Raw genomic sequence first — 26,393 nt, forward strand, 5'->3', positions numbered from 1 at the left:
CTGCTGTTCTGCAGTGCATCATTTATTGTTTTTTTATTTGCGTAGATGTGGAAGAGTGGAAAATAAAGAACGTATCAACTTACCATTTGTTACGTGTCATCTTATTTTTTATTGACTGATTTTTTAATAGTGGTATTCATAAAAAGCTCAGCCATCACTGACAGATGTTTGTGGAAATTCTCAGCCGTCCAGGTCACGGTATAACTAATACGAGACTAAAACTTGTTTGAGATTTCTTGGGAGGCGCTTCACCCTCTATTCAAGGGGGTATTGGGTCTTTTACAGGTCCTATTCATGTGGGTGTCAGGTCTCAGGGCGCCACCCACAGGTCCTTCTAAAATAAATTAGGATCTGTGGGTTATTAGCTCAAGTCTGCCTTGTTTTAAATAAAGTCACAGATTATAGCACTGAACAATTTTTCACAAGAATCACCTAAGCACCAGCTATAATGGAAAAACCCTGCTGTGAAAAAACACATGGATTTCGTGGACTTTAAACAAGCACAAGCTGAATTTAAATTCAAAAGTTAACCCCAATGATATTTTTTTCAGTGGTATCTGGGCAAGAGCTGAAAACTAAATGAGTCTCTGAGGGAGGCAGTGAAAGGATTTACAAAGAATGACAACACAACTACTGCTTTCCTTTGTTGCTGAAAAACTTTATTAGGCGTGCCATGCGCACACACATGACAAACAGCATTGGCGTAGATGCACCTCATAAATCTAGCAAAGCAAAACTACGAAGTAAACAAGTATTACACGTGTTCGTGACACAATTTGTTCTCTTCATATATCACACTGACAGCTTTAACCACAGTTATCCCCAGCATGAATTGGGAATAAAAAGCTTTGTAATATTGCAACAACAGTAAGAGACAAAGCTGTGGGGTAAAAGGAGGTAAGGACAAAAAAAGAAGTGTCAAGCTGAAGTCAAGACGTAGAGACACTTCATTCATGTAGTCGTCTCTGGTTAACATTTTTGCTTCTGCGGGGGTGTGTAAACCTTTACAGCCAGGTGTCACCAAATGAAGGAGTTAACTACAAATCAGAAACGCCAATAGAATTAGTGAAAATCCCAAACCGCACACTTGAATGTAAACACGTTGAATCAAATTTAACATGTCATCTGCGTACCCCCAAAATGATATTTTACACACTTATCTAAGGTGAGTTTCAGGGACCAGACATGCACAACACATTTCATTTGCATAGACATTCACTATTCATTCTGTTTCCATTTAATAACACTAGGTCTTGGTGTTGGTCAAACAATGAATTTCCTTTCCTACACCTGCAGCTGCAGATAGACAAAGGACAGGTTACACTGTACAACAATGAGTAAGCCAGCTGTAACCAAGGCACACATTATGATGGCACCAAGTATGTTCTGTGAACATTTAAAATGAAGGTAAGCAAAGAAAAGAAAACTCTCCAAATGGTTCAGCAGATTTTTGAGAACCTACTTCCTTAGTCTACAGATTACTGTTTAAAAGTGTTCAAAACCAGTGCAGCAATGTCTTGAACTACAAATTAAAACACAATACGGTCAAATAAGTAAAAAATGACAAAACTCAGTGCAAATGCTGTAATCAAATTCAGATAAAACATCAATGCATTTGGCAAATTATAATCCTACTGAGAACACGTTTGGCAATAAACACAAGTAAATTGGCAGTTTTAGCTCCAGACCTTTTGTTTCTTCTGCTTGCCAAATGTTTAGAGTAGATTTCACCGTTATCTTAGCTAAATCAACACTTAAACTTACACTCAGACTAATAACTTAAGTTAGCTTGACGAACATCTAAACAAACATAAAAACCGACAACTTAATTTAAATTTATAGGTTTGATTTTCTCATTACGGGGAGGAAAATTAGCGAGTCATCACATGAGTTCTGTTTCTGTTCAGCAGAAAAGCAGCAAAGTGAGAAAACACAACTACTGAGGCTGAGGCCGTTTTTGGGTGGCCAGTTTGATGCCGGAGTGTCTTTTGGTAAGCTTTGTATGTAACAATTGTAACTGTGAAAACACCTAGAAATGCTTGGTGTTGTCATTGTCTGTGGCCATGACTTTACGCAAGCAGACCATCAGTCGGCTTTGTTGGAAAATGAGCCATAATCCAAACTTTGTTTAATGTTTGATTGTTTAAATGTTATGTTACTGCAGATATCTGCTGCTAGCCCTGCAGTGATTCAGTATTTGGTCACGTTTTCTCACTTTGCTGTATTCTTAAATATGTTGTGTCTGTGTTGTCAGATGTTTTCTGTCCATTTTCAAATGTTTTCTTAAAAGATTCAGGAGCCGCCGAATAAGGGTGACACTCTCTATTACTACACATTTAGACAAGTTTCATAACAAACATGTGCCTCCGTTAAAAAAAAACGCAGATTCGTGTTCATTTAGTGGGTGGATCACAGCTTTTGGCTCAAAGTTAAACATTACAGAGAATAATTTGCTATCATCTTTCAAAAAGTTAAGAGTGCATCTAATTTAGTCGTTCAATCATCTGGCGCAGACTTCCAGCAGATGGTGTTTGTGATGTGTCATCCTGGTTTTCCCTCTCTAGAGATGCACATGGTGGTTACTCTACTCTGGTCCATTGCTCTGTTCTGTCTGCTCACAGCACATCTCAATGCAACTAGCCAGGGGACACGCTGGTGAAACTTCACCAAAGAATCAGCAGAAAAAATGCACACATGAATCAATGCTCGGTAAAACTATAACAAACGTATCGTTGGTGCTAAATGTTTAAATATTAGATTAAAAATCTTAAATGAGTGGTTAAAAGCAGAAAGAATATGTATCAGTACCCTGAATCTTAACAGCACACTTGTATGCATATAGTGTAAACACAACTGTTGATGTTCTGGTTTGTTTTAACACGTTGTGTGTCGTGAGAACCAGCAGTCCTATCTAAAACTTTGCTTTGACAAATCCTACAGCACCCACCTACTTTAAACCTAAAAGGAACTTACAGTGTAATTCATAGATCATTAAACCATGTCAGTTTGTCTGTTGCCACCTACAGTGACATATCAACAGCCGACTACTCAACCAAGAAACAGCCTTAAGATATAAAACTACAATCATCAATCTGACACCTTCCCCGTCAACCACTCACACTGCCACGACCATGATAAATTGGCATCATTTTAGGCAATAATGTTGGACAATTTAACTATTAAATAATAAATATGACAGACTCATTAAACTATTGTTGGTGACAATCTTATCCATCAATATTGCGTTTAAATGCCACCATCTATCATGGCCAACAGCTTTTGTTTGGACAGAACAGTCACGCATCTCCGGTCCTTTTCTGAACTCTCTGTAACTATGATGGCTGAGATTCTGTCTCACAGGTTTCGCTCTGACTCTGCTCCAGTTCTTCTTTTGCCTCCTCTTCCTGAACCAGTTCTTCTTCCTCTTCTTCTTCCTGCTCCTGCTGCGGGGGTTGCCCCTCTGATTGACTCTCTTCGACTTCTTTAGTGGTTCCTTCGTCTTCTCCAATTTCTTTCTCATCTGAGGAGAAGATGTGTGGGTAAGTTGTGTATCAAGGGACAAAGACAATAGTAGAGAAGGGTAAGAGAGAAATGGGGAGTAATACTACAAATGATTGGTTGTTGAGAGTTAAAATCAATGTCTGAGAAAATCAGCAGCATTCCCTTCATAAGAGTTGACATAAATTAACAAGAGACAGGAAGAAACACAAGGTTAGGGACTTTAACATACTCTAAAATATTCCATTTAACAAGAAAACCGCAGAAGTCTAATTATAAGTGAAGATTTGACATTCCACCCTCAAAATCATCAATATGTCATAGAATTATATTTCAGGAATCAAGATGATGGCAAGCCGTGCTCAACAAGGATTAATATCATGATTATTTTGATACATATGTGCTCTTAAAGTTTGATTCAATAAATTGATTTTATGACAAAGAACGTTACTGTGTGTCCACACTGGATTTCAGGGAAAGATGGGCAAAAATCACATGATACACCTCACCTGGTGATTTGAAGCGTAAATGCAGGTATTTGTGCTTTAAAGTACAGGGTGTCTGCACAGAGTGAACTTTAAAAAATGAAGAGAAGCTTTTCTGTACTGTAACTGATACCGGCACTTGACATGAAATAAGTGTTCCAATACTGAAATCACCCAATCACCTAAAACAAAAAAACTAAACTAAAAAATTTGATATCCCATCTCAATAGAGGTTAAATTTAACACGAGAAAAAACATATCTAAAGGAAGCCAAATTGAGAAGATTAGGCAATTTACCATAGATCAGGGAGCAAATCACTCAGGAAGATGATCAGGTAAATTTTGGACACTCAGTAAAGACCAAATCTGGGCCAAACAAGTGTAATTCTTATTAATACTTTGGTATTTGTTCAGACGACTAATCTGACAATTCTAGTTTAGCTGCCAATAGAAATATAGTACTTCACATGTGTTTGTGTGACTGTCTACACTCTGAATTATAATCCTTCAGTACAGATAACATGTAAACACTATTTGACCCAAATCTGGTACGTTAACATCCAATTACTGCCAACACCCATTGTTGCTTTAGTGTGATTAGAGGTGGTAGTAGTAGTTAGATAGACATTGGCTGCTTTCTACAATGTTATGGATTCTACTGCAGAGATAATGGTTTCATTTGGTGCCAATCAGCTCGAATTACACCAGATGGCACAGAGCAGGGAGAGTATGGGCAGAGGAACCTGGACTCTGCAGAGGTCGGTTCTGAGGGTTCTTTGGACTCGGCTGGATCTGGAAACTGGAGAAACTGTGGACCAAATTCCACGGAGCCGGAGCTTTGGCTAGAGGCAAGATAACACTGTTAAACCCACTCGTGACTGTAATACTAAACTGGAAAGGTGCTGGAGAATGCTGGCGGAGTCAGACCCCTTAGGGAACCAAAGTACATGCTTAAAGGTTGAGGTTTCTGCTTGGCACTGAACAATTTTTACAATATAGTTTCTTAAACACTTCATTATGTCCTGAGGATTGTGATGGTGACAGAGAGGACGGTGATATTTGATGATTGGTGATGTCCTGCCTTAGCTGTCTCCTTGCTCATTGACAGCTAAGATAGGATAAAACTTGGCATCATTAAAGTTAAGAAAAGAATCAAACAAACAAATGTAAAAGGTTAGGACATGGTGCACAGGAGAGGGTAAGAACAGGTATAAGAATACGTGCTCACGCTCAACTCTCATGTTCAGGTGTCAAGTCTGAATCAATATTCTCAACTCTTGCTTCAGATCCAAGATGATGAACAGCTTTAGCATTGGACCTAATTAGATTGAATGCTTGCCATCTTTACCCTAGACTTATCACAATCAGACTTGAGGAGGGCTTGCCCTGTTAGGATTGTCTGTCTATGCATCTGGGTTTTCCTGTACCTCCAGAAGGGGGCGCGCTCTCCTCCGTGTCTGTCCCAGAACGTGGCGCTGGTCCAGGGGAACGTGATTCTGCCCGCAGCCTCCTCTCATAGCTGAACTCTGGAAGCCTGGGAGCCTGAGGACGTGTCTTCCTGGCTGGATTCAGAAAGTAGCAATACGCGCAACGAAAGGCTGGTGGGGAGAGGGACAGAAAAAAAAAGAAGAGAGAGAACATGAACAACATATCAGAGAGAAGACTACGTTATTTTAACATGTATGACACCGAGAATGTTTGACTGTCCTGGTTCTGGGATGTACATGTAAACTCACGGCTGAGTTTTTTAATCTCGAAACATCACCTAAAATATTTTCTTGATTGAGAGTGCATCTCAAACATGCACTGCAGTGTATCTAATCTTACCTAGATATTCAAATTCCTCTTTTAGAGCCATGCCATTATGAGAGTAGCATTGCTGGCAAATCAGTGCATATCTATAGGAAACAAGGAGAGACATGGTGATGAGAAAGGAAACAAGAAATATAACTGTAATTCCACAAACAGCTGTACGTCTTAAAAAAAATATATATATAATATTTTCACCTGTTCTGTGGTCCATCTCCCACCAGGTACTCGATGACTCTGTCCACAGCTCCCCTATCTTTAGGCAAAATGGGTCTTGCTAATGGAGGGCCTGGAGGGTGCAAACCTGCAAAAACGTCCACACATATAAAATTAAGATAGAGAAACAGATGGATCCACTACTCTTTCTGACATACTTTTGCGTGTTTTACAGTTAGTTTCACAGTTTACAGTGGTTTGCTTTGTTCTACCATCAACAGACTATAACTGGTGATACCACAGCGGATTCTTTGAAATTGGAAATTTCAATATGTCTTACATACATATGTTAAATGTCTGCACAAATACATACATTTCTGCAAAGATCCACTTGAAGGCTTTACAACCTACCTACACCTGGTACAGGGGAGCAGGGGGTCCTGGGTACTGCCCCTTGGAGGACAGAGGCAGACAGGGCAGATCTCTCCGGCGGTCCTCCTGGAGCTGAGAGAGGAACAGGTTCTGTTGGAAGAGCAACATGGGATAAAGACACAAACAGATGCCTAAAAGAACCAAATCAAAGGTAACTGGGTTGGTTGATCATCCCAGTTGCCTTTGACTTGATACTTTGCCCACGGCCTCTCTTTACTAAGAATCTTCACATATAGTATGTAAAATATTCTTGCAGACACGTCCAAGGGTCTAGGATACTTCATTACACTAAATGTTGAGTATCTCCATTTGTCCCCTTACCCACAGGTGTGCCCCCTGGTCCCATCATGGGCCGTGCTCCCGGTGGGGGTGTCATTACCATTGCAGATGGGGTGCCCATCGGCATGGGTCTCATTGCCACACCCCTCTGGCGAATCTCTACAGAGAGGAAAGGAATTCACTACAGAATTAGTTCTTCTCCATTGGCAAGAATTTGATCAGCGTAGTGTTTCACAGAAATCCTCTCAACAAACTTTTAACAGATCATCTTCTGCAGTATTGATGCATACTGTACCTTGCCCTGGCCTGGGAGTTATCTGAGACCGCACCGGAGTCGACTCCAGTTCCTAAAACACAACAGTAAACAAAGTCCACAAATGTGAAACAAAGCCAAGACGAAAGATAAAACTAAATAAACAGACAGATAAAATACTAAGCAAGACAACACTCACAGCTTTCTTTTTAGCTTCAGGATCAAAGCGTTCCAGGATGAGTTTGGCATTTTTGTACGTCTCCGTTTCCATGACTTCCTCCAGCTGAAAACACAAACCAGAGAAACATAACTTACAACACACAGACTCAACGGCAATTCCAACTTTAAAACATGAAGGAGCACTGGGAACATGCAAGGCCACAATGTTTCTTCTTGAGCAATAAAAATCGGACAGTTGTAAAGATAAACTACATACAGATTAGGTTTTCCAAAGCTTCTGGAAGGCACCATAAAGCCAATCAATTTTAGCAGGAAGCAAAAAAGAATGACTGAACTACTACACGAGGGAAAAAAGTTGACAACACGAAAACACTCAGGAGAAATTTATAACCCACTGAAAACTTACAATCTTTTTTTTGGCAGCCTTCAAGTCTTCAAGCTTATCACCTAAAAAAGAAGTGTAAATAAATTAACACATCATTTTCCTCCACTGCTGACTTGAAAATCCAAAATATCAAGCTTATTTTGCAGTAGTGCTAAGTGAATACGTTATTAAATGATTGAGTTTGTATTATATTACAACTATTTTTTTTTTTTTTTTAAATAATTGTGCAGTTTTATATTCAAGGTGGTGATCTAAATGAATGCAATTCTGTATGTTACGGCTCCAAATATCAGATAGCAGCATAGTTTCACACTGTAAATAACATGCATGACAAAAACGTATGGGTAATCATAACAGTGTAGAGTGGGTGGTGAGATGGCGAACTGAGAAAACTTTGTAAGAATGGACAGGTGGAAGGACAGGCCTAAGGGTTACTTACTGTTTCTCTCAGTGCGTTTGGAAAATAGGAAAATCAGTAACTTTCTGACGAACCAGACGCTGGTAAACAGACAGAAAGAGACACAGATATTTTTCATTATCACCACCAGATTCTAAAGCAACTGTCTTTGTACTGTGGAACATAATCAAATGAAATGCAAAACATATTTACTGAATAATTATTTGTCCGTGTCAGATACAAATAACATATGTATACTTTGCACAAAGCTGGGAATGGGGAATGACCAATGACCAACAACTTGGACACTCACAGCACAGGATATATGAAGAAAGGCAGGGTCATGGCTAGTCTCTGCAGCCATTGCTCGGGTAGGTAGAGACAGTAGACGACCAGAGACGTCAACAGGTAAAGGACAGACGAGTAGAAAAGTAACCGGCCAACCCATAGCTGCAGACAGATACATACAAACACATACATGAGGAAGAAAAACGCTTATTTTAAGAATAACGTTCATTCATTTATAGGCCGATTGCAAATCTCACCTTTTGTAAACGCTGGTTTTTGGCTCTAAACTCTTCTAGCTCTTTGATTTCCTAAAATGAAAAGATGGAGAGTATTTAAACATAGAGAACTTAAATATTAAATGTAGTTGTTCCTCACAAAAATCACTAAATAAGTGACAGTCTTTAGTCAGTACCTTGTCCAGGTTCTCAAGCTGCTCAACTGTGGTTGGCTTGGTCTGGATAGAGGATAAAGAACAGAAACTCATCATCAGCTTCTTTAGAACAATTAGCATTTGGCATTTTAGTGGCAGCACTCACAGCTAACAGTTTCAGACCTGATTGACTGGAAGTACTTAATTGTCAATAATAAATAAATAAATCCTGTAAAAACCCTGTAAAAAATGTTTACTTGCGTCTTGTCAAGGGGTTGGTTCTTGGTTCACAAAAAATGTCAGCTACATGTAAAATTAAAATAAAAGAAAATGTTTACTTTCATTTTTACATTTGAATGGATGAAAAAATAAGGGCTGCACTATTGCATAGTTTGTCTTGCTGTCTCGCCACCTTTCCCTTTGACTTGTCTAGCATGTCTGAAAATAGTATATGAATTTTATTTCCCTTGGTGCAGAGTTCAGTGTGTTCACAGCTATAATAACATGATTTTACAACTACTCAAGCACGTGAAACCTGGAAACGACAGATAAATGACAGTGGAAAAGCAGTCTGGTAAACAGCATAGAAAACTGAAGTTTTGATTGGCACCGAATACATTTAATTATTTATTAGACTATATAGAGAAATCAACTCATTAGTTAATTCAGAAAATAATCTGTTGATTAATTCATTATGAAAATGACTGTAGGTTGCAACCCTAGCCAAAAGAGTTAAACCCATATTAAATAAACTTGAGGTTAGTAGGAGTATTTTAAGAATTAAGCTGTGGTAAAAATGAAAAAATTGAAAATATTAGATTGAAAATATCATGACCAGAAACAACCCCGTCAAAAATTATACTATTTGATATTTCAAAAATACCAAGTAATAAGATTCACTCGTTATTTGATTCATATGAAACCAGAAGTTATTGAAGGTAAAGAAGACAATAAAGAAGAAGTTGTCTGGCCATGCATTTTTATAAATCACGTTACTAGAAAGAGAATTAAGTCCAATATTAACTTTCTCCTTTTCAAGATTTCTTTTTTCATGTCTGGTTTTAAAAGCAAACTTGAAATATCAAAAAATGCACAGAGCGTAAATACAGCATCTGCTCACTTCTTGGAATAACATTTAACGGATTTAAAGACACCAGACACAGCTCACAGTGCCAACATTTGATTCATGTTGACAGGAACCACTGCACAAAGCCTTGCTGTCTGAACCACTCTTTCACAATTTGAGTCCGATGAATTCTGGCATTGTCATCTTGGAATATGCGCGTGCCATCAGGGAAGAAAAAATAACCTGGTCATTCAGTATATTCAGGTAGTCAGCTGACCTCAAACCAAGAATTGAACTTCAATTTAAAATTTTAAATAAAACTGAATTCAAACAAATAAAAAGTGTTCTTGTGAGTAACTAAATAAAAAAAAAAAAAAAAAAAAAAACGTCATTATTCTTTATCTCCTACCTTTTACAGTCTTCTCAAGGGAACTGTCATTGAATAGATAATATTTGATAGTTTAGACAGATCAGGTAATAGACAGTGGAGATTCCCTTACCTTCCATTTGGATATCAGGGCCCCCATATTGATAAATTACAGGAACCTCCTCTTTGATTTCTTTGGTTTGCTACAAAACACAACATTTCAGGTCAACATGTATTAGGTGGCATTTGAAGAATTTCTACTACTGATGTAAAGTCCACCTACTGAGTTTACACAACGCACAAGCCGCCTACAGAATCACACACAATTGTTACTGTTGTGGATTTACTGGGATAATCTTTTCCTATAGCTCCTTATACAAGTTAGAAAACACATAGGGCTGCACAGTAGCAACAAACGCCTTATTGCAATGTAAGACTTTTTGCAGGAAATTAAGCATTATTTCGCTCGAATGAATGCCATAATCATTCTTTTACTGTGGGTTACAGTTCTGAGCCATTAGCCAAGAAATGAAAGTACTGACATGATACCAACTAACAAGTACTTCGTATCAAGCTAACATAATATCATTGCTAACTTTAGCTACTCCTTCAAAACACAGTCAATTTCAGGCTGCTGCTAGTAAGCTACAGTACTATCACATAGTCATAAGAAAGACAGACCACTTCTGGTTGAGTTTTACAAATACATTTGATGAGAATAAAACAAAATTATGCCGTAAGAGTGTGTTAAATTAAGCTAGCTGATGCAACAATAACACAACGGTACTGCAGTCATTAGCAAACACTCTGTAGCAAGGCTTGCGTTGTTCCTTTGGCTTTTTCAAATGAATATCCAGGTGAAATGAATACTTACATCAGGCGGTGTCCAGGTGTTTCTGTTCACCGGTCATTCATTCAGGTCAGAGCACAAACAGGTAAACAGCACACGTTGGCTGCTAACGCTACTTGAACTGACATCTCAACTGCCAACCAGAAGAGACTTTGGCGCGGCGTCAGGACTTAACGGACGTGTCACGTGGATGACGTAACTCAAAAAAGGACAGAGTCATTTCCCAGAATCCTTTGCGGTGTAGTCTTATTCCCTCTTCCCGTTTCGATGGATTTTTTCTGTTGAATAGGCTTCATCTTCACCGTGTTAAGGTGTTTAATGAACAAATTGATTTGTTGGGGGTAAAAGAAAAACAGCTACTAGTTGATTTTATGCAACAAAAATATTCTACAGAGATCTGAGGATAAGCACTTGCAACAGAGCTCTGATTAGAAACAACTGGGTGACCCTTAGACTGAGGTCCTATGAAGATATCTCCATAAGTCTATATGATTGACAATAAGATGTACAAATAAGTAGGCAGTAGGTTTGATAAATAACAAACGGATAGCACCACATAAACAATACCAGTCAAATTTGGCTGGACTGTCATTCAAATATTAATGGGATAATATCCAAAAGCCTGAAGTCCTCAAGAAATGGTCAAAGTTTCTGTAAAACCAGCTGAACTTCAGGATTCTGTCACCAAAAGACTCAGAGTTGATCAACTGAGTTTTGAGGATTTAAACGAAAGTTCTCTAACACATAATCAAAGAGTCTGATATTATAAAAGTTTAAAGAAAACTTTGTCATTCAGACTTTAAAAAAGGACAGAGCAGGAGTATGAACGTTATATAACTTTTTCTCTTCACAAATAACCCATAAAGTCAATGCAACATTAAATATAAAACCCTATTTTATGCATGGATTGTAGTCACAGTATATTCTGTGTCACAAAAATTGAGGAAAATAAAGTAATTCCAGAAATGCAATACCAAAATACACACAATACGTTCTCGTATAGAAGCCATACAGAAGCCACATATTCTTGTTAACATCACATCTTATGTTGGTTAAACTTGACTTCAGTCTTGTACAACAACTGTAAATATGTTTTGTAAGTTTAATATATTCTCGATGTTATATTATTTGCTTTTATTTAATCTCTATTTTATCCAACTTGTGTTTTTTTTCTTTATCTTGCCCTGACATCTAAATTTGCCCTCCAGGTTTATAAAATCTTGTTTCTCGTCTGTTTTTAATGGTGTCATGTAGTTTTAAGATGTCGCCACTAGATGTCGCATTTTAACTATTTGATGGCAGCTATAGTCATCAGCCAATGCCGCATTCAAGGACTGAATCGGGACTCAGAATAATATGGGTTGAGTTAGTATGATAATTTCACATCTTCAATTAAACTAACGTTATGTGCAAGTCACAGACACACATGCATGTGCAGATAACTACAATACACTCAGGTATAAGTGATACGTTTTGTATGTTTCTATTGTATTAACATCCAGTGAATGTGACTTATTTACAAAAATTAAACAAACTCTGATCTTTCAATTTAGGTCACCCCACACATACACCGGTTCCCGTCGTTTCCACCGTTATCACGTTGTAGAACATGCAGTGAAGCCGTGGTATCTCGCTGATATTTCGCCGCTTTTCCTCAACTCCCAGCTGAGCTGTTTCAGATTTGGCTGCAGCGTGCAGAGATTTGGCCTTCAACTTTAATGCCTAGAGCTTCCTCTGGAGTCTGAAGAGTTATGGGTCTAATAAAACTCTCCTTCTCTTTCCCCCTCTCTCCCCCTTTTTCCCTCACACTCTCTCTCTCACACACACACACTCGAGATAGTCCTGTATGCTGTAGATATTTATTATAGCTGATGAGTAATCCTGATGCTAATGTTATTTCCGTTTCATTAACCCGTAATAAATTAAACGCCGAATGAAAATGAACAGCAGGGACTTTTTCCAACTCTCCTGCTAACTCAGAGTACACGCCTTAAGTATTTTTATGTGAGGCAAACTGATGTTGCAAAGTCACAGAACACCGAGCCGTAACCACATCACGTGAATGCAATGAGTGTTCGACAAATTACACACAATAAAATCAAACTTTAATTGGTTCTGTTCTGTTGTTTCTTAATGAACAATTGGAATAAACCGCGTTTTTAATATTAAAATGGAAAACAGAGCAACGAGACAAGACGCTTCTTTAAAAATCACTGTCTTCTCATTAGATAACTTATTGAATTGTTGTTTTGCAATACAAATAGGTTACCATCCAGTGGATTATTAGCAAAAAAAAAAATAACAAACTAAAACAAACGAGAAACTCTGAGGGATTAGTCAAACCGCTGCTTGACTGTGATCTATCCCCTGTTTGCATTGTTCTAATAACATTGCAGGAAGCTTGGTTTATTCTTGCAGGCTTTTTCTTAATTTAAAATCTCTGTCGTGAATTACATTACAATATTAATTCCGTGTGCTTTTAAATCAAAAGGCACTAATATTTTTCCCCCCCACGTTTATCCCAGTGACGGTGAAAGGCCTCCTGTATGAAGCCATTTGCTGGGTCTTTTGTTGACTAAACTCTCGGAGTGGAAGGCACATGGTTCAAAGACACTTGAGTTTGGGAGGACAGGCCATTTGTTGGACTTGGCAGTCAGAGTGTCTACGTCAAAATAGAGACACTGAGGTCCGCAGCGACGCGCAGGAGCCGTGAATTTGGTCTGGATCCGCTGCTGCTAACAAGGTAATGTCTCATTACTCTGCTGGATTCATACATTTAATTAAAATGTAGATATGCAAATATAGAAATTAAACCATTAGAGCATATATTATTTAGTATTTTATTTTACTTGGTACAGTGCCATTTTTTGCTTTATTTGCCCTTGTAAGTTTTGTCTGACCTCTTTGTGCGCACCAAGATTTCTTTCTTCAAATTATTATTATTCATTTATTTATTGTATTTATTTTCTCATTGCCTATAATTCGCCGAATATTTGTACAGCATTTCACTATTAAAAAAAAAAAAAATCACTCACGATGTTGTACTTCAAAAATAATAAATAAAAAAATAAAAATACAATAAAACGATGAAGCAGTAGAGATACAAATAAGACATTTAACAGACGTGGACGTTTTGCGGGGATTATCGTGACCTATAAAATTCTAGTTATGTAAATGAACTCCCCCACTACATTAATAAAGACACAGTGTTAAATAATCAGGATATGATTTTATATTCGGCAACAATCATAAATACATACACATAAAAATCATCACCTAATGATATTAACAATAATGATAAATTCTGCATTTTAAATTGGTCTTAATTGTCTGGAGTCCCTTATTTTATTTTATTTTATTTTATTTTATTTTATTTTGTTTCATTTTATTTTATTTTATTTTATTTTGTTTTGTCTATATTGTAATGGGTACAGTTCAATTCATTAATCAGTTCAAAAATAATACTAATAAACTGATGGCCTCCACTGATGGCAACATCAATGTTACATCAAATGTTTTGCTCTTCTCGTGGCGGCTAACATACTTTTAAGCCTACAAAAAAAGCACAAACGGTATTGTGATTGGTTATATTTTTTCTTCTTCTTCTTCTAAATAAATGTAGACAACTCTAATTCTGAGAGCACCGTTTATTTGAACACATACAACTTGATGGAACTTACTGCACATAACGGCTCTATCCAGACAGCCTGTTTACCAGGCCATCACTACTGAATGGTTCTGGATGTCAAACATTAGAGCAACAGTGAGTGATGTGCTACAGTACTTAACATAATATAGGATGAAAACGGGTGAAACACTGCATGTTTCATTTCCATAAGAGCCTGTTTCATTGAAAAGGCTTTGTGTATATGACACCATAAACCACAGAGAGATATTTAGGCCTGTAGACCATTTTCTAAAGGGTTTCTGACAGGGTTTCATTTAAGGACTTCCCACCTGGGTTTGGACTGAGATGACTTACAGTAGAGTGAATGGAAGTCATTGCTAGTATTGTAGTCCAGTGGGTACCTGCTGAGGCAGGAGGCCTTCGTGTCACAGTCATGATCAATACCAAAGCCTTTTGCAAATCAGAACTATCTGTCTTTTTCACATTCGTGTTGCAATATCAATATGGCCGTCACCATACAAGGACTGTTTGCATTCTATTTTATGACAGTAATATTGATTGGATCTCTCCCAGGCCTTAAACTGAGGGATGTGCATCCTTCCAATAGTAAAACAAACAAAAAAAGTATCCTCGTTCCCTTTACCGTGTCGTCTGTTTATTCGCCTGAGAATCTAAGATGTGGTTGAACCTGAGCAGAATAAGACAAAGGGCTAAGATGGAGAGAAAAAAGGAAGAGGGACAGAAAACAGCTTCCCACAAACCTTCATTTTAGAGGAAGAGGTTACCATTAGTCGGATTTTCCGGTTTTGTGTCATGGGTTACATTTAGAGTTATTGCTTAGCTCAGGGGGTATCAATCCCCACCAGAGATTGGCGGCTGCTCGCCTTTTACACCTTTAAACATTTAAAATGTTATTATGTTTCAAAGTGAACATGGAAACATTTGCAAAATGGCCCACAGATGCACTGCATGTTGTCAGTTGTTCATGAATTTGGTGCATAATCGCTGCTGTTGTCTTGACTGTGTGAAGAGTTTTGCAGATGCCTGTACTGAATCATGCAAGTAATCATGAAAACCAAACTCTTTAACGGCCACAGTGAGACAATGTGCTTTAGTGTAATCAGTGCCCAAAGGCTGATCAAAGGGCGTGTCAAAATCAACTGCATTATGTGGTCTATATATATAATGAGATCATCATAAAGACTTTAAGTGCAAGAGACTCTTCTATCAGGATAGCACACAATGGAATATCCTAATAATAAGTAGCTGTCTTAAATTGATTAGGCATATATATTTATTAGGTAATAAAAATGTAAAATCCCCTTACACCATAACACTTTTCTTTTATCGAGCTCTTACTTTATGTACTTCATAAGGAAACGTGTCAGGATGTAACCTGAGGAATACTGCTCATCTACTGCTGTTACATTCACGCACACAACATCTCTCACAGGAGGTCTGGAGCTCAGCCCAGCTTATGGTCAGTCACAGCAGCTGCAGTACTGATGTTATTTTCCAAGATATCTATCAGGCCTATCAGATGATCTGACCACGGATCTTGAAACATTGGCTTCCACACAGTACCCATTTGGGAGCGAGCTCACTGAGATGCAAAAACCCACAACCAAACATCTAGATTTATTCTTAAAAAAAAAAAAAAAAGCAGAAAGATAGACAAGGGACACTAAGGGTAATCGTGTGTAAACTGAAATCACTGACATTAAAACAGAAATAGGGAAGAGGCATGGATCACATACGACCACAATTTTCGAGGTGCTGAAATAAGACTCCAGTAACACTTCCAGTTTTTCTAGAATTCTTCATGTTTCATGTTGTGTCTCAAAGAAAAGGTCAGTTGTTCTGTGATATAAATTTCATGACTTATTTCAGATCAGAATTGTTGGGGCTTTTTACCAGTGACTATACTGAGCCGTTTCCCGGTTATTAGTTTTTGCTACCTGCCAACAGTGTTTGGAATACATATCCGGCATGTTTCCATGAAATTAAAATGAAGCTCTGAACTGATCATTGGTCTAATCTCAGTTACCACGTCCACCCATAAAAAGAAATGTTAGGATACTCCCACAATTTTACGAAAATGACAGAAGGACCTGTTTCCACACACTTTTTCACAATACTAAGGATACAATTCAACAGGGGGAAGAAAAAAAAAAAGAAATCTTTTATAATGCTTTTGTATTTAAATAGACAAATCTAAGAGCAGAGGCAAATTTTAAGTAATTTTGTTATCTTCCCTAAGACACAAGACCTTGGTGTCACTCATCAAATGCGTCATTGTATTTTGCAAATAACAAAACAGCTTGACGTGGCACTTCATTAAAAAATAAATAGAGGAAGAAGCTAAACTGACACTAATCAGATTGTATTGTCAGACCTCAGCTAAGATATTTTCTTTTAATATGACTCAGCCTGGCCACATTTTAAAATTTGAAACAAGTACATTTAGCCCTGCCTCTCCCTCCTGTATGAGCAGCATGGCCTTTAAAGTCTTTTGAAGTCTTGTCTGTGCCCCAGGAATATTTGAAGATGTTTACAATGGACATCAGGTGCGAGTTTATAACTTGGAAATACCCAACAAGTCTTATGACTTGCACGCACAGAGAGAATCAATGTACATAAAACAAGAATGATGGTGAAGAATGTTTGGCTTTGCGTTTGTAAAAACACCCTCATACACACATAAAACCCGTCTTCTTGGCAGCTCCTATTCCTTTTCATGTAAATTAATTTGTGTTTCACACTGGTTAACCACAGTCATGTTGTAAGTGTATTTTGTGTGTGCGTGTTTGGGACTGGCTAGGTTTGGATTTGACATGGCCTCTCACTAAAAACATGCGGACCACTGTAGGTTCATTTAATTGCACTCAGAAGACCCAGCTTGGGCAGGCTCAGTGCCAAACACAGTTTTCCTCACTTTCTAGAGGACATTGAGAGGTGGTTTCATTGTGGTCTGGAGGGCAATGAAGAGATGAGGGTTATGCTTTGTAATTATATCACTTGTTTGGAGTTTCAGAGATACGAATATACTAGCTTATTATATTGTCGTGTATTAGGCTGCAACTCCACGTGGACAAAAGACAAGGACGCGATTTAGATTACTGACCAAACTACAGCTAAATTATCCATGTATTTACCAAGGTGCGTCTCTATGCCAAGGTCCGAATTTGGCGCAGTTTCTTCGCAATGTTTCGCGGAGAAAGGCGCAGTTTTGTTGGACTACAGCACCGCTTCGAGAGGACAGCCGGAGTTCCGGAGCTACAGCTACCATGAGCCTGTGCAGCAGCAGCATCCTCCGGGCACACTGGTCCCCAACCAGGCGGATCTCCCGCTCATCTCTCCGTCCCCGACTTTTCTTAACTTGGCTGGGGAAGCCGTTTACCACGAGTACGGCTCACCATCCCCGCCGGCATCCGTATTCAGCAATAAGAACAGATTTCTGTATGCCGGGGAGGTTTACGGCGCCTCCGCTCATTTTTACGCACAAATGTTGAATGCGCGGAGTTTCTGCGCGAAACACAGTGCGTTCAGTCCGGACTCGCACCTTCTCTCCTCGGTAGATCAGAACAGAATAATTCCGCCGAGAAGGAAATTTACACCTGATAACCAGAAGGAAAAAGAGACCAAACGGACCGAGTTGACGAGCTGTCACCGCGGGGAGAGCAACGAGGTGAGGGCGGGGTCAGAGCCACCGCGGGCTGGGAAGGAGGGCGAGGAGGATGCTGTGTCAAGCAGCAGTGGAGGAAACTGCAGACACCCGAGTGAGTCTTACAACTCCATAAATAAGTAACTAATGGTTTCATTCTGGTTTATGTTTATGTTTTTTCTTATACTAAAGAAAGCAGAAGCTCACATTGTAGCGCATCTATCTATCTATCTATCTATCTATCTATCTATCTACCTATCTATCCATCCATCCATCCATCCATCCAGCAGAATCCGTTGTGAAGAGGAAGAAGCGCTGTCCTTACTCCAGGCATCAGATCAGAGAGCTGGAGAAAGAGTTTCTTTCCAGCATTTACATCAACAAGGACAGACGCGCTCAGCTGTCACGTCTTCTGCACCTGACAGACCGGTGTGTGCATGTTATAACCAATCCTTACTGCAACTGAATTCAATAAAAGTCAGATATTGCATTGTCAAAAAAAAAAATAATAAAAAAATAGTTAGACTAGACTGAGACCCAGGAGTTACACCTCGGACAAAATGCTGAGACACTTCAGATGAGGGTAAATGACTTTGTTCTCCACTCACCATTGGGTTATTCATCCTACTATACGGCCTGCAGTGCAGCACTTTTATGGAACGTATATATGCAAGGATTATTAACCTTAATATTTATTAATAGCTCCTTTGTTAATTATTACTTTTCTTAAACTATGAAAGGTACTTCTTTAGTTTCTGATTCTGCAAGGAGAACCCGTTATTTAAACACTGGCTTTAATAATTTTATGCACAAAAGTGAAAAACCTGATTTGTAACAATAAGCCCTAAAACTAGACAGTTAATGGATAAGTTGATTGACAGAAAATTAAATGACAGCTAATTTCACAACAGGTTTGTCTGGCTTGGCCACTGTGGGTTATTTATTCCTACATTTTGAGTTATATATTATTATAGACTTAATAGTTTGAAATATAAATAGCCCTGTTTACCATTAATGTTGACTTCCAGGGAATTGCATAGTCCTACTACTATATTTAGAATTGAAATTTTAATTTTTGCATACTCCTGGAATGATATGCACACAGAAATGTCAAAGAACTGACTTTAACCAGATTGTTTTAATGGCTGAATTTCATATTAATCAGTTTGTCGAGGAAGTGTGATAGGAAGAGTCATTAAAAATGGAAATTTTATTTCGTATTTTGAAAAAGGAAGAAAATCAGTGTTATACCATAACGTATCAGCTGATGCAGACAACAGATACAGATTTGTATCTCTGCATGCTCGTGTTTTTAAATGAACTCTGTCTCAGCCAGCACACTGCAAAGAAATGAAATAATAAAACATTTCCTATGGTTTTCTAGACAGGTGAAAATCTGGTTCCAGAACAGAAGAATGAAACAGAAGAAGCTGGACAGAGAGAGACTGGAGTACCATACAGAATACTACATCTTCTGACTCAAGGGAGAAGTCGATTCTCTGCAAACCTGGCCCCAGCATTGTGTCAGTTTCAAAGGCGGTCAATAGAATAAAAGTACAAACAAGCAGACAAATACACAGATGCAGTTAAAGGTGAACCCTTAGCTCAGCCAATTCTCCAAGAATGCGCCTTTTAGCCTTATCTGACCCCAGCTTCCCTCTGAAGTCATGTGGTTTACTGTGAAGCCATTAACTCTGCCTCAGGACCTCATGTCCTTTAAGTACTCAGAAATGTGAGCATGCATTCTTTATCCCTTCTGTTAGAAAAAAAAAAAGAAAAGAAGTATACTAAATATACATACTTTCAAGTTTATGAGAATATTTGATTATGTACAAGATGTTCTGATTTTCACACTGTTGACTGTTAATGAGATTTGTTTGACAAAGGTTGGGGATTACAATGACAATTTACCTAAACGGCTAACGGCTTTATTTAGAATGTGACCATTTTAGGCAAGCGATGACAATCAGTACTAATCATTCCATTTTGTGACGTTTGATATTTGTATTGTTAACATTTTGTTACTGTGTTTTTATGCAACAAATCTTTACTAACAGGTGTTTTCTTTATTGTTCTTTGACATGCCATTATCATCAAGGCATTGTTTCATGTCTATTTGTGTGGAGATTGCATCTATTGCAGCACTTAAATCAAATTTATTTGCAATCTTATACAACATGAAAAGCCCTGTTTTATTATGGAAGGGTTTTTGATTCGATATAAAAAGACAGAAGCTAACTGAATTTGAGTTGTAAGGGATTAATGATAAAATTTCCTCGTTTTAGATTTTTCTAAATTTTCAAACCTACAGATGCGAAAACACAAGTTCATGTGATGTTTAGAGTTTAGATTTTGTAAACATTATAAATGTTACATTGTAATGAGTTGCCTGTGACAGGAAGAGTTTGAAGACTTTAAATGTGTTAAAATAAGTAAGTATTCACACAGATTTTTTCTGCCTGCAATCTCACACATGGTGTTGTCTTATATTTATATTGGCTTAGCAATAAAATTAAATTAATGTAATGTGTAAACGCAATTGAAGCAAAAGGAGTATAAACAAAGGCATCGTCAAATAGGCCCACATTTGTAAACTCAACAATTCTGACAAAAAAAAGCAGGTTATCAAGCAGCTTTCTGTGGCTTGAGGCTTGAATTCCAATAAAACATAACACTAAACATCAGAAATGTCAAACTGCTGTACCTAAAACGTATATGAGAGTATCATTTCAACCATGCATCCTGAGGTCCTGACTTTGAACAAAGCAGACAGCAGAAACACACAGCGAGTCCAAGGCTGCAAAAAAACCTTGAACCGCAAACAAATCCCAGCACGCCATCACAGCCACCATTTCCTCAACTTGATGACTTTTATTGGGGCAATCCAGACAGTCTGCTGCCTCTTTCCGTTTCTGTGGCTGCGCCATGACTGTGTATTTGTGTGCGACGTCAAAAGAAAGGCAAGGAGATGAAAGGAGAGGATTGTGTTTCTGATTTGGAACTAAAGGCACTCAACCTAATAGCCTACAATAAAACCAGTATGAGCCTCGTGCTTCTTTCCCTTTATCAAATAAAACCCCATTTCAGACTGTTTTTTAATATATATTTTTGGTGCATTTGGAAGTTTTGTGTTTTTGTAATTTTAAAGGAATTGTTATACTGTCACATATAATTGTTATATGGCTACAAATAATAAAGGTAAATCTTACTGTGTTTTTTACAATTTGAATGTGCGGTTACTATGTCCAAATAGCAATGATGATATAGTACTACAAGGGGCAGTAGTAATAGTGGTATTTGTGGTATCTGTTTTTTAAAAATATCTCCTTTTATCATTGGCATGTTTTATTTTTTTTTTAAAGAAATTGATATCTTGGCACTAATAATTGTATGGCCCTAATTAACAAAAGTAAATCGTATTGTATTGTATCTTTAGGATTAGCAGCAGTTATGTGTCATTTGGACTTTTTTTATCATTTGGATGTTGTTGGTTTATTGTTTGTAATTTTATTTACACAACAATTAGCAGTAAATGTTTTGTATGGCCCTGATTAATAAAGGTGTATCGTATCGTATCGTATCTTTTGAATTGAACAGTCATGTGTAGTTCTTGTATGGAAATAGTAACAATAGTAGGCGTACTAGAAGAGGTGGTAATAGGTTTGTCTGAGTTACAGCAGTAGTAATGGAAGCATTTGTAGCAACAGATGCTTCAGTAGCAATTATATATATATATAGTGGTAAAGATTATTAGTCATATTAAAAATAAAAATAGTTGTAACAGTGACAATATGCATTAATAAGAGAAGAAGTATATAAAAAATAAATGCTGTTTAACGCACAGACATACAGTTCTCTGCAGGCTTGAGTGTTGACAACATTAGCTGACACTCATAAGTGGAGTGTAGTGGTGATGAATGACAAGTCAGAGTTGTAATAATGTAAAATATGGCCTCATTGTCATAATATTTGTTCAATAGTGTGTATTCTTGTGTTGACATCACCTTAGAGCGATGCATTGTGGGCAGCGATGCCAGCATCTTCCCATCACTCCTCACAGTCTGTCATATAAATTCATATGAGTGACTTTAACACAGCAAACACTCATGATTATTTTACAGTAGCTTCAGCTGGACCCATCCCTACTACAAGAGTAGTTATTGAGAGACTGCCACCTACAGGCAGTTACTGCACACAGCTCTGGCCTGAGTCCTTGAGGGTCCAGATAAATTAAATGACAGGCACTGAATCATGTGTTTACTCATGTTGTTACTAAAATAAAAACAGTTGTCAGAGGTTGTAGTAAACAGAAAGGCATTACGTGAACGCTGAAATAGTGCAGAGGCCTTCTGGATTGGCAGCCTAAATATTAAACTTTATATACTGAGAAGTTATGGAGCCTGGAAGTTATAGACAATAACTGCTTTGTTCAAACTTAAGTCTTAAGTCTGGAAAAAAAATATTTAAAAAGGCGTTTTAAAACATCTCAAATTATATTCCACAGAACAAGATCTTATTAAATGTCCCCGCTACGATACACACTGACTGATTTATTTGCTCCATTGTTGTATCATCCAGCCAGCAGATGGCGCTGCCAACGCACAAAAGACAGAGATCAAGGTCTACGTTAGAGGACTGATTCAAGTTTTGCCAAAGAGTTGGAGCGTTTGGAAGTTGAGCCCACAGCTCGACTGTCATCCTATTTTCCAGTAGGTGGAATTTTCCTTTCACACAAAAACATAGACACGATGAAGTAAAAAGAAAGAAAAATAACAATAGTAATAGTAACCAGGCATTAGGCCAGATGTGCGTTTCTAATTTCGAAAAGTTTAAATATAAAACAGATAACTGCTTATATAGGTTAAATTATTAGACTAAATAGTAACTATTGATTGTCTGTGGTTTCCTAAAATTATGGAGGTAGATGAACAAATGTATGATTGGCAAATATAGTTCTTTCCATTAGTTATTATTATATTATTCTATCTTATCTTATCCTATATATCTTATCTTTAGCTACATAAAAAAAAAAAATCACATGATCAACAAAGATTGTGTATTTAAAAAACTGTGAAATCTTCATGAAAAAGCAAAGAACAATCAGCCTTTTCTGTCTTTTTGAGATTTATTAGGTTTTATTTTATTCCAGTAGGAATTTGAAGGCTAGGTCAAGAAAGTAAAAATAAGACAAAAAATTGAAACGGTTTTAAACTTCTAACTTGTGCACTCATATAAATCCAACTCATGACAACGTGCTACTGTAATTGCATCAGTATATGCAAAAAAAAAACAAAACACCATGAACTTCGAGGGAGAACAATATGCTCACTGTGAGCTACCCAGATAAGGGAAATCCCTTTTTCACACAAGGAAAAGCCAAAGGACAAATCTGTTGTGTTGATCAGTCAAGCCTCGAGGAGGATTTTGACACCAATGTTTAAAAAGTATGACATGTATGAGCCATTCATGTCAGTGTTCTGCATTTCAGGCTTATCAAGGCTACAAAGCTACTTTTTATTCGCCGTGTAAAACGAGTGCAGAGTTGAAAAAAACATATGATACATTGAGGTCCATCTGCAGGAGGCCTGCTATCACATTTCTGAACACAAAAGAATGAATTGATTTATTTCCTATACGGGCTAAATACAGTCTAACCATGTGATCCAGAGTGTAACCAATAAGCAGCCGAGGAGAAGGTAAGGGCAGGAAAAAAATTACTACCATTTTAGGGGAGGATGTAAGCCACTATACCAGCCCATCTAACGTTTTACAGTCGCATTTAAGTGTCTTTTTATTGAAATAATAAAATAAACATGTCGCTAACGAATTATTATTCCATGATGGGTCTCCAGACCGAGGAGCCGTACGGTGCACATTTCATCCCGGGAGGCTTGCAGGGTTCGACGGCTGGCTGCGCAAAGCCTGCCCGGGGAGCAGAGGAAGAGGAGGGGACCCCCGGCTCGCACATCCCGGATTTTTCCCATTTTTCCAACAAACAGACTAGCTTAAATGGCTTCTCCCCTTGGACGAACACCTCTACGTCCTCATCGTCCTCTTCTCCACAACTGCAGTCCGCCCCTGGTGCCCCCATCCCCAGCCTTTTCCATCCACATCACCTCCTGAGCCACCACCATCACCACCCTTACTACGGCCCGCAGGCTCAGACTCACACCGAGCACGTCGCGTCCGCGTCGGAGAGCAGGTTCGTGCGCTGCTGGGAAGGTGCCACTACGACTTCGGACACCGCTTTGTCGCAAGTTTCGGCCAATTTCCCCGCGTGTCTCCCCGTTCAGGGTGACCTCTCCAATCCGAGTCTGAGGTACGAGACAATTAAACCAGAGAGTTCACCGCCCACGCACGACAGCCCCGATGATTCCAGCTTCGCAAGCCCGGCTGAGGTGGTCCTGGAGCGGCTCGGGACTGTGGATGAGCCCTCAAGGAAACCTGAGCCAAAGAAAGAGGATGAGGAAAGAAACACGCAGCAGCAGCAGCAGCAGCAGCAGCAAAAGCAGCATGACCCGGGTAAAGACACACTCAAGAGTGTTTATTAGCTTTAAGAAGTGGCAATACACAGGTGTGTGTGTGTCTGTGCGTGTGTGTGCGTTGGAGATCGTGGCGTATAAGTAAGTGAGGAGTGTGTGTGACTTTTACAGCCCTATAAATGTCTTGTAAACGGTCAAATATAAAACTTTATCGTCCATTAAAATAATTAAGGTGCTATTGTTATTTAGCAATTTGTCACCATAGGGAAAAGGGCACGTTGGCTGCATTTTCCTGATCACACCTCTGCAGGATGTAGATTAGGGAGTGGGCCTGTATTTAAAAAAAAAAAAAAAAAAGACTCCTAAAAGCTTATTTTACCAAAAATAACCAATATAACATTTCCATACAAAACATTAGGGTAATAAATAGACTACAGGCTATACTTTTCTTCCTTTTCTTCCTAATGTTAGGCTAGGGTTATTTATGCATTTTCTAAAAAAAAAAAAGTTACAATAAAGAAAATGACAAAGGAAACAAGAGAAAAGACAATAACATTATCAATAATTAGCATTATTATTAGATTAAAACGCCATTAAATTTTAGAGTTTTGTGTGTTTAAAACATTTAAATAACCAGGATTAAGGGTATTACTTACTTATTATTTCCTAAATCATTCAGGATTTTTTCCCCCCGGCCTCAAGTCCATTTCATCAAATCAATAATTCAGATATTGAAGCTAAGATGTCTTCTCTTGTCACAAAGATGGTGTGAGTGAGTGGCTACCAAACCAGAGCCAAAATACTTGTTGCTGTCTTGGACTGTAGGTGCTCTGGCTGTCAGTCCTGATGTAATTTCACTGCACTCTGTGGCCACTTTACTTGTGTAAGAGGCCCGTAAAGCATTTCATATAAGCTGAAGGTTTAAATACCCGTCCCCAACTGCAGTTTAATATTTCCAAAAATGAGGCAGTTTATCAGATCTGCTTGGACTTTTTTTTTATCTTTAGCTGCTTGCCGTCCCTCCAAAAATATTTCCATTTTTAAAAGCTACATCAGACCACAGTTTTATATAATGTCACATTACACTATATTACTCAAATAACTCTGTATTTATAAAACCCTCTTTGGAGATGTCATGTTGTGTCTTCTTCTAATGAGCCAAAAGTTCTAAGATCATAAAATGTACTCCTTTCTTTGATTTTTACATCTTTGCTTGAACTGCACTCACACACACACACACAGGCACATAAATACACACCAGTCAGAGAAAAGTAAATATCTTGGTGTGAAGCGGTGGAGTCTAAGTAAAATTCTTTGGCTTCCTGTTCTTTCTTCTGCAGAAAATCCAGCAGCCAGTTGGATCCACGCCAAATCTACTCGGAAAAAGAGGTGTCCGTACACCAAACACCAGACCCTGGAGCTGGAGAAGGAGTTCCTCTATAACATGTACCTGACTAGGGATCGGCGCCTGGAGGTGGCAGGACTCTTAAATCTGACAGAGAGACAGGTTAAAATCTGGTTCCAGAACAGACGGATGAAGATGAAAAAGCTGATGATCCGGGAGAGGAGGAGTATTAATGACTGATGGATTTGGAGGCTTTTTTTTTTTTTTTTTCCAGGATATGCGAGGAGGTGGTGAGCTGATGGAGGAAAAGCTGTGATGCCTAACATCCACTGGCATGATCAGCTGTTACTAAGCAACGGATTGTAAAGCCAAAATGGCAGACTTGGAAAACTGCAGTGGCAAAACGCTACAGGGGGAGACCAGGATGTGCTGTAACACTTCTTAGAAGAGCACGTCTTT

The 26,393-nt window shown here is 38.3% G+C and overlaps 3 protein-coding genes across 7 annotated transcripts; 2 read left to right on the forward strand and 1 right to left on the reverse strand.

Moving 5' to 3' along the window:
- Nucleotides 1-641: 641 nt before the first annotated feature.
- lnpk (lunapark, ER junction formation factor) lies at nucleotides 642-10,942 on the reverse strand. 5 transcript variants are annotated; one of them, XM_084561097.1, is made up of 15 exons: nucleotides 10,840-10,942; nucleotides 10,099-10,168; nucleotides 8,575-8,616; nucleotides 8,420-8,470; nucleotides 8,188-8,324; nucleotides 7,917-7,975; nucleotides 7,499-7,539; nucleotides 7,112-7,195; nucleotides 6,955-7,006; nucleotides 6,702-6,818; nucleotides 6,360-6,452; nucleotides 5,991-6,096; nucleotides 5,811-5,881; nucleotides 5,411-5,581; nucleotides 642-3,520 (listed from the first exon to the last, which is right to left on the reverse strand). In XM_084561097.1, the coding sequence occupies exons 2-15, from the start codon at nucleotides 10,123-10,125 to the stop codon at nucleotides 3,333-3,335; spliced, it is 1,239 nt and encodes a 412-aa protein (XP_084417223.1). In that variant the 5' UTR covers nucleotides 10,126-10,168; nucleotides 10,840-10,942; the 3' UTR covers nucleotides 642-3,332. The 5 variants fall into 5 exon arrangements, with proteins under 5 accessions (XP_084417223.1, XP_084417221.1, XP_084417222.1 ...); XM_084561095.1 differs by having other exon boundaries at nucleotides 6,360-6,470; XM_084561096.1 differs by lacking the exon at nucleotides 10,840-10,942 and having other exon boundaries at nucleotides 6,360-6,470; nucleotides 10,099-10,741.
- Nucleotides 10,943-17,506: 6,564 nt separating this feature from the next.
- Nucleotides 17,507-20,595, forward strand: LOC311500184 (homeobox protein Hox-D11b-like). The gene is made up of 3 exons (XM_084561427.1): nucleotides 17,507-18,243; nucleotides 18,398-18,536; nucleotides 19,492-20,595. Exons 1-3 carry the CDS (start codon nucleotides 17,589-17,591, stop codon nucleotides 19,583-19,585), a joined length of 888 nt encoding a protein of 295 aa, XP_084417553.1. The 5' UTR covers nucleotides 17,507-17,588; the 3' UTR covers nucleotides 19,586-20,595.
- Nucleotides 20,596-23,689: 3,094 nt separating this feature from the next.
- LOC311500438 (homeobox protein Hox-D9b-like) lies at nucleotides 23,690-26,174 on the forward strand (the record flags this gene model as incomplete). The annotated part of the gene is made up of 2 exons (XM_084561847.1): nucleotides 23,690-24,629; nucleotides 25,930-26,174. Exons 1-2 carry the CDS (start codon nucleotides 23,921-23,923, stop codon nucleotides 26,172-26,174), a joined length of 954 nt encoding a protein of 317 aa, XP_084417973.1. The 5' UTR covers nucleotides 23,690-23,920.
- Between the last annotated feature and the right edge of the window lie 219 nt (nucleotides 26,175-26,393).

The sequence above is a fragment of the Chelon labrosus genome (assembly GCF_963514085.1).
Source record: "Chelon labrosus genome assembly, chromosome: 15".
Taxonomy (NCBI): domain Eukaryota; kingdom Metazoa; phylum Chordata; class Actinopteri; order Mugiliformes; family Mugilidae; genus Chelon; species Chelon labrosus.

What these genes read in the sequence shown, in the direction of transcription:
- LOC311500184 (XM_084561427.1), top strand. Translation starts at nt 17,589, where the DNA reads ATGTATTTACCAAGGTGCGTCTCTATGCCAAGGTCCGAATTTGGCGCA. An exon ending in TGAGTCTTACAACTCCATAA is followed by an intron (nt 18,244 to 18,397) that starts ATAAGTAACTAA and finishes TCCATCCAGCAG; the next exon opens with AATCCGTTGTGAAGAGGAAG. An exon ending in CTTCTGCACCTGACAGACCG is followed by an intron (nt 18,537 to 19,491) that starts GTGTGTGCATGT and finishes ATGGTTTTCTAG; the next exon opens with ACAGGTGAAAATCTGGTTCC.
- lnpk (XM_084561093.1), bottom strand. Translation starts at nt 8,673, where the DNA reads ATGCTAATTGTTCTAAAGAAGCTGATGATGAGTTTCTGTTCTTTATCC. An exon ending in CTCCCCTGTACCAGGTGTAG is followed by an intron (nt 6,097 to 6,359) that starts GTAGGTTGTAAA and finishes ACGTTTTTGCAG; the next exon opens with GTTTGCACCCTCCAGGCCCT. An exon ending in AGAGGAATTTGAATATCTAG is followed by an intron (nt 5,582 to 5,810) that starts GTAAGATTAGAT and finishes TCTCCCCACCAG; the next exon opens with CCTTTCGTTGCGCGTATTGC.